Raw genomic sequence first — 12,894 nt, 5'->3', positions numbered from 1 at the left:
GCACAACACTGTCATGTTTACACTTACAGGATACTCCATGACGACGCCTCTGTAGATCTCGTAGAATTCTTCTGCGTTCGCATAGTCAATGTTAAACTGTAAATATATAAAAACAAGGTTAAAAAAATAAAGCAAAAAAAAAAAAAAAGAAAAACAGGCAAAATGCCAACTAGATTATGAAGACTGAAGAGAACACAGAATTAAGAAAACAAAGAACGTGTATTAATCAGATGGAAAAGCTTCCTTCTAAAGGGTTTCAGCAACTTTTAAACAAGCTAAAAAAAAAAAATATATATATATATATATATATATATATATATATATATATATATATATATATATATATATCATCACAAATATTAGGGCATAAAACCTTGGATGTAAAACAGGTAGATGTTATTCACAATTTTTGTCTGAAATTAGGTCTGGACTTTGACTGAGCCATTCTCAAGACATACACATGCTTTGATACAACAAAAAAGTCCATAAGCTCTGGTGTACGTTTAGGTTTGTTTTCCTGCTCATGTTGTTTTGCAGCCTACAGCAGGATTTCAACCAGATTCCTCCTTTATTTACAGTTTCGTGCAACATTATTGACACTGTGGGCAGATGCAAGTATAAATTAATTTTTTCATTTTATCAACAAGTTTCTTCTCACATTACAAGCTCATACAGATAAATCGTCCAAATATCATGGGAAACATAAAGAAGCTCAGCAATTATAGGAACGGTTTGACTGCTGTATTACCAGTTAAGAGTTTTCTATTGATTATTGAGAAACATGTGAACAATTCTTCACATACCTTTTGTTTTTTTTTGCAAACCAAAATTGATGCTCCTTTTTACAATATTTTTACTATCTTTTGACAAATGTTTGTCTCACTTTTTTTGTTTAATGAATACAATTTTAAATCCAAGGACATTAAATTGGAGGGTGTGAACAATGTGTGTTGAACTGTTACCAATTCAAGAGCGGCGATTTTAAAACGAGCTTCACGTATGGAGTTCAGGATCTTCCCAGCCAGACCTGTGAACACACCACAGACATTCAGCAAGCTTACACCGATTTATACATGCTCGTTGAGTTCAAATGTATCCTGATGATACATCTTAAAAGAAAGTAATATGGAGAAAAATCTGGGCAGAACTTCGTAAACCGGAACTATTAATAATGATCAGAACTTTATTTAATTTGACTTTTTCTTTTCCAGGGTGGGAAGACAATATGCAACTTTACTGAAGGGCTAAATTAGAAATATTTGATCAGAACTAACATTTGCTGCTACTTAAAATGGAATAAAACAAAGATTCAGTTACTCAACCGCAATGGTGTGAGGCATGTTTGAAGGAGTCTAGGCGTTCAGATCGAAGACCACTGCATCAACTATCAAGCATCAAGCATGCATCATGCTGAGGAGTTGTTCAGCTAACAGTGGTGCTGACACATTGCACAAAAGTAAGTAATATAATGAAGATCTTGATCTTGAAACTCAGATATTAGATTTAACTAGGCCTGTCACAATAACCAATTTTGCTGGACGATAAATTGTCTAAGAAATTATTGCGATAAATGATAATATTGTCATTTTGAGTTGTTTTTCAACTATTGCACGGTTCTCACCTGAGGTCACCCTTCTAGGAAATTCGTAGCTGACAGCCATCTTGGTAGGTACCAAAACTAAATGTCATTACAGTTGCTATGGAGTTGCTATGACAACGATAAACAAGCCAGAAGCTTTACAACTATAACTCGGTTGCAATTTTTGAGTACTCTATCCAGTAATAATAATAATGGCATTTCTAAATTTCTAAAGAGCACTGGAACTCATTTAACAATCCAAAAATAATCCAAAACAACCAAAACCACAATAATTAAAATGGATTATGAAGTCTTGGTAATCAAAATTGAATTTGAAAAAATAATATTTAGACAGGGAAAAAAGGCAAAAGCAGCAGGTAGTGCAAACTAACTACTTTGTACTTTTTCAAAATCCTGGCTTTTCAACAATACTAAAGCAGACCATCACTTTAATGACTGCTATCCAAATGAAAATGATCATCAGTTTAATTTATTGTGTGATGATTTGATTCATCGGTTGTTGTGACAGGCTTAGTTCTAATGATCCCAAACACACATCGACCCGGTTTTGAAATGGAACAAGCCGGCTAAGCTTCTGGACTTCCTACAACCTCAAACCTGCTGAAAATGTATGCTCAAGAGTTATATGCTCTGCATAAAACCACCCAATTTTGATTAACTCTACTATTACCAATAGAAACGGCAGGTGAAATATCCAGCCAGAACATGGTCAGGCTGTTCGTTTTGCACACGAAAATATGAGTGGGAAGGGTATTTAAATTTTAAACATGTGTGGACTATAAAAATCAATAACATCAGATGATGGGTGTACATAAACCTCTGACAGGCAACGCAGTGACCTCAGTTTCTCTTTTAGATAAGGGCTTCCCACTGTACACACAGACCAAACCATCATTTCTATCCAGTCAACCTCTCCGACAGAGATTCTGAGCTGTGTGCATCGAGTCACCATGGCAGTACATTAGTGTAAAAACACTGCGGCGACGAAGGCACATCGGTAACACTGAAGGTCAGACTGTCTCGGACTCTTATTTGAATGAAGGCGCTGCTCTCATAATCTCAGTCTGACATCCTGATAAAAAGTAGACGGCATACTCAACCTACAAGACAGTTCCCATTAACTCTGAAAGCTGCGGCGTGGAGACGTGACTTTCATTGTGGACGAGGTGCTGCAGCAGGCATCGATAAATTTCTGTCTGGTTCCGTCACAGCCGAGATATGTGCGTTAGGTAATAAACCGCCCTCCGCCCCCCCAGAGTCCTTTTTGCCCTCCCCAGGCAGCAGCCAGCCCAGGATCAGCGCGGCTCCCCGAAGCAGCTGCTGCTGTTGCTAGGAGATCCCATTCCGGGTGCCTGGCAACAGAAGCTTCTCTATTCCGGTCATGTCTGGGTGCATTTTCAGTCACAACTTCCTTCATGGATAAACGGGATAGGCCCAATTCTGAAGGCGTAGCTACCACGTAAATTAGGAACTTGTAGTTGATCCCCGGGGGAAAAAATCACAGCAAGTATTTAGGTACTATTTGTTCTCAGCAGAGCAAATTGTTCAGCCTGGTTTACTATTCTTAGCTCAGACCAAATATATCACAGCTCTGACAGTAAATCCTTTGGAGTCCCGTTTTAAACAGTAAAAGTGCTTTTGAATGAACTCTTATTTGTAAACACACACAAACCCAGGTGAGACGGCTAATTAAATCTGAAAGACGAAAGCTAAGCTAATGAGTTCGAGCCATTTTCCCATTTGGAAGAATGAAATAGATGAAGGACTCTGCTTTGCGGCCGTCGTTAACAGATGGAATAGTTCTTTAAGTCAGAGAGAGCACACCTGCTTCCATGTAAACACCTCCTGCACTGCCAAACCACAGAGAGGGAAGAGAAAGTTTAAGGTTACACCCTGGTGAAATTGTGACATTTCAAACTCAAGCTGCTTTAGAAACAACCAAATAAAATGTTGTTCAGTCTTAAAAAAAAAAAGGAAAAAAAGAATAAGATAAAGAGACAGAAGTTAAAATATCCTCGACAAATTTGTTGCAACAGATTTCATTCTTTACACAAAACATGAATATTCTCTGGAAAACTGAACCGCTGCCAACAAAATGCTCATAAAAGCAGCAAAGCACAAGTGGGTAGCTTCTGACAAACGTTTAAGTAATCGTATACATACGTACATTCTGTACTGCTTACAATTAGTACAGAAAGTGCTGGAAAGTATTCTCAAACCCTTGAATTTGTTTATATTTTGTTACATTATATCCACAAACTTGGATGGATTTTGTGGAATAAAGCATCGCAAAGCATTGCAAACCTCTCAAGTGGAACATTTTCTACAAATAAAAATCTGTGCAAAATAGCACCTTTCAAGTCTCGCCCTAGATTCAGATTTGGATCCGTGCTCGGACTTTGAGCCATTTTAACACGTGAACATGCTTTGATCTAGCTGTTGAGAGTCACTGCTCTGTCTCAAGTCTTTAGCATCACATGTGTTGAGTTTGGTATTAAATAATGTGCTATATTTGAAGGAATCTTACAAGTCACTCAGGGTCACCGAACTAGAAATACAAGTGCAGCAAAACAGAAACAATAATATAACAATAAAAGTCAGACATCAATAAATCAGACAGGAATATGGCTATAATTAGAAAATTACAATAAACTGAAAAACTGCAAATGGGGCTCCTTTTGTTTTTTCCCAACAGTGTCTTTCTTCTTACAACTTTTCTACAAAGGCCATGTTTGTAGTCCATTTTGATAGAAATTTGTTGTCAGCAGATTTCTCCTTCTGAGCAGAAGATCACTGCAGATCGCTGCAGCTCCTCCAGACTTAACATGGAGTTGAGGTTAAGTCTAACCCTAACGCTAACCCTTCTTGGAGGTTTCTTTGATTAATGCTCTCCTTGCCCAGTCTGGGCAGGTTTACAGTTGTGCCGTAAACTTTCCACTTTCATACGATGAACAGAGTTCTGTTATATTTTCAAAGCTTGGGATGTTGTTTTTTTTTAACCCATCTCTGTTTTTGCATCATTTTCCCTCCGATTCACAACAGTACCCTGCTTCACAACAGTACCCTGCTTCACCTGCGTTGGTCTAACACATAAAATCTTGATAGTGGTTGCAATGAAACAGAATGGCAAATGTTTAAGGGATATTAACCCTTTTCAAAAGTGCCGTGAAGGATTAACACCATTAATCACAGAGATAATTTATTATTGTGAGCTTAACTTTTGCTCAACGAGGTCTCACAAACAAGCAAACAAAGCGTGCCCTGGCGTATGCATGTCCTTTCATCGCCTTCACTCACGGCAAACATTTGAACATGTCCCGGCAGGCCCAGCATATGTGTGTCTGCACAGGTTACATTAATGGTGGCTCTATTCCATCTAGGTGTGGCCAAAAGTCATGTTGGAGAGCAGAGGACTAGAGTCCAGCTAACATTGAAGCTTCGTCATGAAGTGTTGGTCTTAACCTCTAATGGATTATCAAGACTACTAGTATATGTCTTTTTATTGTCTCTGTTCAATAAATAACATGCAGAACTATTTGAAGATGCAGCATATATAGCTCTTCTGACAAAAAAAAAGAAACAGTTAAATAATGTCAGACTGAAACAACAGTTTCTATACGAGTAAAAAAAAAGAGAAGAACAGAAAGCACTGAAGGTAAACATCAGGAGGAAGATTTTTTTTTATGGAACTATGTAATAAATAAACATAGTGGGTGCAGGAGAGAGAAAAAAAACGCCAAGGGTCTTTTCTTGGTCAACAGCTTTTGTATGCTTACTTGGGCTCTGTCCGGAGAATTTCCCATTTCACAGGTCAGAGCCCCGGTGGCATGCTCCATGAACGGGGGATCAAGCCTGGGATTAGGATAAATCCTGGGTCGTTTTTGGTACCCAAGTATTGTCTTTGCATGGCTCAAAAACTTTTAACAGCAATAGCTGCAGGGAGTTGTATGTAATACAGGACAGCTGCGTTACATATCCGCAAAACACAAGGTAAAAAAATACAGTGCCAGTCAGAAGAAACGTGCAATTATTGTTGGCATGAATGCTGTAGGTTTAATGGTGCATTTGAAGCCAGCAGTAAAACTCAACAGTCACTTCTCTAAGCCTAAGCTAGCAGGTTATATGTTACTGTCTGTAATATTAGATAGAGAAATAGTTAAGACTCCTACATGAACTCTAATGAACTCTACAGTGTAATAAGGTGTGTAAAGGTCGATGTCAATGACAGCTGAAGCTTGACTGAGGTTGGGTCATCCAAGAGGACGACAACCTCGAGCAATGCAGCAAATTCCAAGAGTTGTAAAAAAGAAGGGGCGTACTTCAGTTTTACGAGGATTTTTTTAACACAGCTTTTATATGTGATAACCTGACCTTCTGCTATGGCGTGAGGCTTGATGATGCAACACGTGCTGTCTTCGCAGACTGCTGTGTTGCCAGGACCGTGGCCTACCGTGGAAGGGAAAAAGAATTCGAGCTCCTGACAAAAACACAAACACATCAACGCAGGTTCACCATTATTTCTGGGAACGGACATAGCGGGCGACAAAGGCCCGGGCAAAGGGTGACTTTAGGTGAAACTTTTCTCACTCTTGCGGCGGCGGCGAGTGACTCAGAGCCGTGGCAAACGTTTTGGATGGTGTCGGTACCGAACTTGGCGCGGAGGCTCTGCGGCACTTCCTGTCGTGCCACAGCGGAGTCCGCTGGTCCCAGGAGCGTCCTCCAGATGCACATGGCCTTATCACCAGTCAGCTCCATAGCAACCACGGGGCCCGAGGTTATAAACTGGATCAGGTTGCTGCAAAACGGAGCAACGTTGAATTTAGCGCCGATGATTTAAATAGAAAAGTGGAACACGTTGCAGTGTTTCGAATGTCACCGCAATGTCATTTGGATCATTATCGCCACTTCTGGCAATGGTCTTGTGCCCAGAGCCTGCAAATCATTTACATAGGCACTCACTTGAAGAAAGGCTTTGACTGATGTTCCACATAAAAGTCTGCCGCTTGGCTCCTGCAATGTAACAAAACCATAAACCAAAGTTAATCTGTGACCAAGTGATCTTGGACTTTTAAAGTGAACTCAGTGTACCAGATTAGAGTCATTAAGAGCGGTCAGTGATAATTCTGGGCTTTAGTCTCTTATCTTTTGGGAAATACTTCTGGACAGCAAGTGAAGCAGGACTATATTAAGAAGGTCATTGTCTTACACGCCTTTAGTTTTTTTTTTTTTTTTAATTAAAGAGTAACCTACAATTTAGTGTTTGAAAAATTCACAGGATTTAAGTTAAATAGAACCTGTGGATGGATATTAAATCAAGACCTCAAACATCCTGCTCCCTTTTGTAGCAGTATGGAAAAATCCATAAAAATCAGTTAAGGTATCAGGAAGAGAACTGTGGATTTCCACAAGTCTGATTAACCTTTGGGTTCAAATGCCAAGCTCATCTGTTCAAGCAAACATGTGCTTCAGCAAACAGCACAGGAACATCCACTAACCACACCGTTCAGGAATCATATGGGTCTTGATTTCCAGAGATAAAAGAAGTGTTTTGGTAAAAAAAAAAATTTAATGTGTGGATCAACCACAGAACCAAAGCAAAAGGCCTTACAAGATGCTAAGAGGTTTTCCTTATTCACAGTGAGGTGAATCCTGTACCGACATGGGCTGAAAGTCTGCGTAGAAAGGAAGAAGCCAGTATACCAAAACAATTAGAATACAGTTTTCAAATGCTCTCAGTGGTAAAGTCCAAATAACTGAAAAACTAAAGTTATATAGAAACAGATATTAGGGTTGGGTTGAAAAACAAAACTCCCGTTTTGGACAGGAAACTACTGTATTATATCCCTCTGTCCCGGTGTGCTCCCATAGTAGTATTTTCCCGCAAATATTAGAGTAACTCGCCTACCCCCCCACCCTTAGCTGTAGTCACCCCCTTATCAAAGTTGTTAGTCTTTCTCCCCCCACCCTTACCTCTCTTATGGTACTTTTCTTCACCCCCCTCTCCCTGGTCCAACGACATCAGCGAACGGATAAAGATTTCCCTAATATCAAGTCCAAAACTTGACAGTTACATTTTTGTGATGCCATCATAATAACGATAACAGCAATTATGGCCCCACAAACAAATACTGCTCTTGAATATTCATTTGTATGCTGTAATGTATTTCCTTTAGGACTAGTCCCATAAAAAATGTGATTTGTATCACTGTACGCGTTAACTGTGTTTTTGTATTTATTGAGAAAATGCAGGAAATAGTAAAAACAATCAATCCCCACAATCAGGAACGTTTTGAGGTGTTTTAAACATCAGCAGGCTCAGTCTGTGATCCTTAGAGGGGAAGAACATACTGGAAGCAGTTTAGCACCAGCTGCATCTAGTTATAGAAATGTTTGAAAGCAGCAACTACAGTTTAAGGACATGTGCTGACTGGTGTTAATCTTTTTCAAATCTATTACTGTTTTGTTCAAATTGATTACCAATGAGCAGTTAAACTTTGGACTAAACTTTGGTTGGACCCCAGCTAAAAAACCCCACTGGTGTAGATGTCCTTACTGTGAAAGGAAAACTCAAAGTTGAGCATCAGTGAAGTGTTTAAAAGGCAAAGTTTCAGTTTGATGCTTTGGAGCCTTCAATCTCTGTTTGTGACGGAACATGGCAGATTGGCAGGACTTTGAATTCTGAGTTACAGATCTACATTCTCTGAGAGATACGCAGCAACACTGTAGAGTAATAATAATAATAATAATAATAATAATAATAATAGCAGTAATACAAGCTATAGTTATAACAGTGCTAACCACGCTATTCACTAAAATGAGAAGATTTACTAATATTTGGAATATTAGTAAATCAACTTTTTTAGTATGACACACCGCTCAAAAATGCTGGCATGTCACTATTTATTTTAATATAAAGAATTAATAACCACCAGTAGCAGCGAGACTAACAAAAATATTTCAAATGCAGTTCTCATAGCATTTTAAATTAAAGTAAAAAATAGATCCCTTTCAGTGGCTCTTAATACTTGTTGCCACTTTTATCTCCAATTTTAAAGTAGCAATACAAAAAGGTCACAGCAGAGTATAGTATTCCTATTTCACTTTGAAAACCATCTTAAAAAGTAAAAGGATACATGAAGGGCGTTTCATTCAGTGTCCTCTAAGTAGAAGTGAGCCATTAAAGGCTATCCTTATTGCCTTGAGGCTACAACTAATTTGGTAATGATTACACCACCAATAAACAGATGTAGCTCTTTTGCCCTGTGGCATGTCATATGTCCGCTGCGCTGAAGAAAGTCATTCTTCTTTTTAAGTGAAAAAACAGCCAGCAAATAGCCAGTGTCTCCCTCTTGCACGAGGCCATGTCATAAATTTGAAGAGTACAAAGAGAAGTAGCAGTACTCTCATTAAACACTCTGTGGCAGGGTGACCTTACCATGTAACCTTGGTCATTTTTGCTTTGGTCACAATCAGTTTGGCAGAGTAAATCAGCTCAAAGATATCGCCTATCTTGTTAAGCACATCTGGCTTCACCAGAGCAAGAGTTCTGGAACAAAGAAAGAGAAACATATGATGTGAGATTTTTCAGCGTCAGGCGATAATTAGGTACAATTTATTTATATAGCAATGATTCTCTGCTCAAGTCGTGAAATGGCACTTCACACATTCACAAACAAATTCATATACAGACTCAGACAGATTTAAACTGATTGAAATATATTCAAATTCTTAGCTGTGAGGCATCCAGCCATCACCTATGTTCTTATTATTCTTACATTAATCTGGAAGTTCATCTCGGGTCTCAGCATGATTTTTTTGGCTGATTCCTCCAAGAAGCTATCACCCTTATTTTTAGCTAATGACATTCTAAAAGTCTTCATAACTTTTGATTTGATGCAGAAACCTGAACAGCTGTATTATTTAGGGGCCATTTTCTCATGGACCCAGACACCAAAAACGTAGCAGAACACCATTTTGTTTTACAGTGCTTAGATGCCAACAAATGTATAAAATCAGATGATTTCTACAATTAGTCAACCTTCTGTATTAATCCAGCGGATTTAGCATGACTCCCCCAACTTATGAGCTTTCTGCCAATGTTACTTTATTGGACGAGACAAGCAACTCTGACAGCCCCCATCACTTTAAACGGATGGTTGTTGAAAATTTCCATTTGACAATAATTGAGGCTTATTGTATTTTTAAAAGACTTTCCATAATACAGCATAGTTTGTGGTTTAAGTTCCACAATATATTCCTTTGACTTTAAAGCCAGGAATGAGAAGCAGTGTGCATGTGAAGTCTGAGGTAAATGATACATAGTTTATAAATAAAATTATGAAAAGTGTGGCAAGTTTTTTTAATCAACCCCTTTGCCCTGATTCCACAAAATAAAATTCACTGCAACACTACTGAACTTGTTTTGAAAATGAAATGTGCAAAAATGTCAGTTTCTAGGTGACCAAAGCCAGTTGAGAAGAATTCTATTCAACAGTTTGTGGATATAAGGTGACAAAGTTTTGCTAAAGATAAATGTATTAAAGTTTGCTCTTAAAGTCATGTCAGAAGTATAAAAGTTAATTAAAAAAAACGCTTGCATCAATCTTTGATACTAAAGGCAGGGTTCCATATAGAGATGCATATATTGTTTAGTTAACAAATTACAGGTTGTGGATTATTGTAAGGTCATTACCCTGCATACAATGGGGTTGATTGCTGTGCGGTACAGTGTGTACAGTTACTAAAGCGGATAAGAGAGATTTATTGCATGGCCTAACCAAGCGTACTTTTCTATTTTGCTGCCGAGTTTGTTTGCTGTGAACTGATCTCCGTAATCTATCAGTTTCAGCTGCCGTGAGAACACGGTCACCCGATTCTCCAAAAACAGGTCCTCCAGATGGAGGTCATCATATTTAGTCCTTCTCAAAAACATCCTTTGATACTTTAGGTCAAACTGTAAGAAAAAAAAAAAGAAATATGTTAGTAGTTTTTTTTTTCTTTCTTTTTTTTCTAGAGACATTTACAAAAAACATAGGGAATTTAAAAAGAACATGAAGTGGTACCATTTCTACAGAGTTGTCTTTAGGGTAGAAGAACAGTTGGAAGCGCCGCTTCAGGGAGGCAGTGGGATCGGACCACTCTGTGAGAAAAGCATACCGGTCCTCCTGAAAAGTAGTCAACATAATTTAGATATGTGTTAAAAACGACACAAGGACTTGGGGTGAACAAAAATCTACTTTCATACACTATTGTTTATTCTACTTCATGCATGTGTCTTGATTATGAAAGACCTATTTGAGTTAGGTAACGCAACAAAGTCAACACCTGGTTTTTATTAGCCTTGCCTGACCAGAACTAGCTCCAACGCATTATGGTAGCGCTGACGACGTGTTTGCATTGCCCTCAAGTAAAAACTTACTGATGTGACAAAGAAACAAATCTGAGCTTTTTCAATTATGACAAAAATATCCGTAGTCACTTTCTATAGCAGATTAAACAATAAATCCACGTTTCGTGTCACAACTTGCATCAAGAATGATAATCCTTGTATTGGATCACATGAGGTGGATTTCCCATAATAATTAAGTTGGGCTTGCTTGAAACTGTGGGGGGGAGGTTTTCTGACTGTCTCCTGTATGTAAACAATTAGAGTCAAAACCTGGAATTGTTTAATGTGATTGGAATGAGTTGACCTTGAACCTCCTTGTCTCAGCAGTAAGCGCTGCTCACTTAAGGCTTTTGCCTTAGATGTGTGAGCTGTTTGGCATCTGGCAATCTCTTTGTTAGCCAAGTAATAGTTAACAAAGCTAAATAAAAAAGCTAGCTATTAATTAGTCAGCTTTGTTAGCTAGCTAATAGCTAACAAAGAGAAGAGTGGTTAAATGTCCAGCTACTAGTGTATTGAATTGGTATTAACACAAATATATGTGACCTGTATTGTATAGTCCCTATGAACTATGAAAAATAGCAAAAGTAGTACTTTGCACCAAGTCGTATTATTCTTGAATTGCACCGCTGACAAATACAGCATGTTTTAGCTGCTCTGTTATGTTATTTCTGACTTGTTCTGTTTGTTGTCTTTGGCTGAGACATTGCATGTTTGGATAATTATTTCATATGGTTTTGAATCCTGTGCAGTTGGAAGAATTTTTTGCTCTTTTTTTAAAACAATAACTTTTGAAGAGATGTTATGATATGTAACAAGAGGCAAAAATTTATTATTTTTTACAACTGGGAGCAGCTGATTAGCATTGCAAAAGCTTACATAATAAATATTATAAAGCTCTTAGCATGCCATGACAGTCAGCAGAGACTGTCATACAGCAACAGTCTTCAGTCAGAGGCTTCTTCACATTCATTGCAAGACTGACTGCTAGTGGAAACTCTCTGAAGGTATGAGATGAGTTACGACAGAATTTTGTTTCCTTTTTGGATAGATAAAGTATTTTCAAATTGAATTGCATTATCTGTCTTTCCTGACAAGAAAAATATTCTTCAATAATAAAGTTCCAACATTCTCAGGTAGCAGCAGTTTGAACTTCGTCATGAACCTTTTTTTTTTACTATTTCCACCATGTATCATTACACTGGAAATTACGTCATATTCACCATATCTATTTTGACTGAGGGAAGAGAAAACCACTTTTTGTGTTTTCTCATTGAGTGCTGTGTCAGCAGGGGTTTCCTAAAAGAGTTGTGCGTTACCACTGATAGTGAAATTCGAGATATCCACAATTAATGGACCATTTCAAGACGTGCTTTGAAGATTTTACATCAATATCTAAACTATAATATAACATCAATGTAACAACATTGATGTTATAAATAAACATTTTATAAGCATCAAGACTAGTTTAGCCGAAGCTTTACCTAACAGTTACAGCATTTAATGGTCAATACAATAGAAATCTTCATATATTAGAAGCACTTAGTTTCAAAGAAACGTACAGGTATTAATTATTTGGGCAGCTTTAACTGCTAATTCACATCCTGAACGTTAGCTTCACATTTGGAGTCTGCTAGCCCTTGCTATGCTCATATTGCTAAGCTAAAGTTAGCAAACAAATGACTATCTAGTTCGTTCACGTTCTAAGCAAAGCACCAGGTTACGTGGAGTTTTAACGTTAGTGTTTCAAAAGTTAAATGTGTTAACTCACCATTTGAAGACGGTAATTTATTTTATATGGCTCGATACGGCAGACTGTCGGTTTTGCCAAACGTTAGCTATCGCAGGTTATACTTCGTTGCTATAGTAACTGCAGTTCAAACTCGAGATGCATTCATGGTACATTGTT

General features: G+C 38.0%; 1 protein-coding gene across 1 annotated transcript in view; it reads right to left on the bottom strand.

Moving 5' to 3' along the window:
• The window catches only part of nme7 (NME/NM23 family member 7), a 24,382-nt gene extending 11,488 nt beyond the window's left edge, over positions 1–12,894 (bottom strand). Inside the window, exons 1-9 of the mRNA XM_008407651.3 lie at positions 12,757–12,894; positions 10,663–10,764; positions 10,387–10,553; positions 9,036–9,146; positions 6,560–6,610; positions 6,188–6,395; positions 5,972–6,077; positions 963–1,027; positions 28–96 (exon numbers count right to left, since the gene is read on the bottom strand). Coding sequence (XP_008405873.2) covers positions 28–96; positions 963–1,027; positions 5,972–6,077; positions 6,188–6,395; positions 6,560–6,610; positions 9,036–9,146; positions 10,387–10,553; positions 10,663–10,764; positions 12,757–12,759 — 882 coding nt within the window. The 5' untranslated portion in view covers positions 12,760–12,894. The remainder of the gene's footprint in view (positions 1–27; positions 97–962; positions 1,028–5,971; positions 6,078–6,187; positions 6,396–6,559; positions 6,611–9,035; positions 9,147–10,386; positions 10,554–10,662; positions 10,765–12,756) is intronic.

The sequence above is a fragment of the Poecilia reticulata genome, chromosome 4, assembly GCF_904066995.2.
Source record: "Poecilia reticulata chromosome 4, P_reticulata-male-v2, whole genome shotgun sequence".
Lineage (NCBI taxonomy): Eukaryota > Metazoa > Chordata > Actinopteri > Cyprinodontiformes > Poeciliidae > Poecilia > Poecilia reticulata.
The sequence above is the reverse complement of the archived record's forward strand: the minus strand, read 5'-3'. Positions and strand labels throughout refer to the sequence as shown.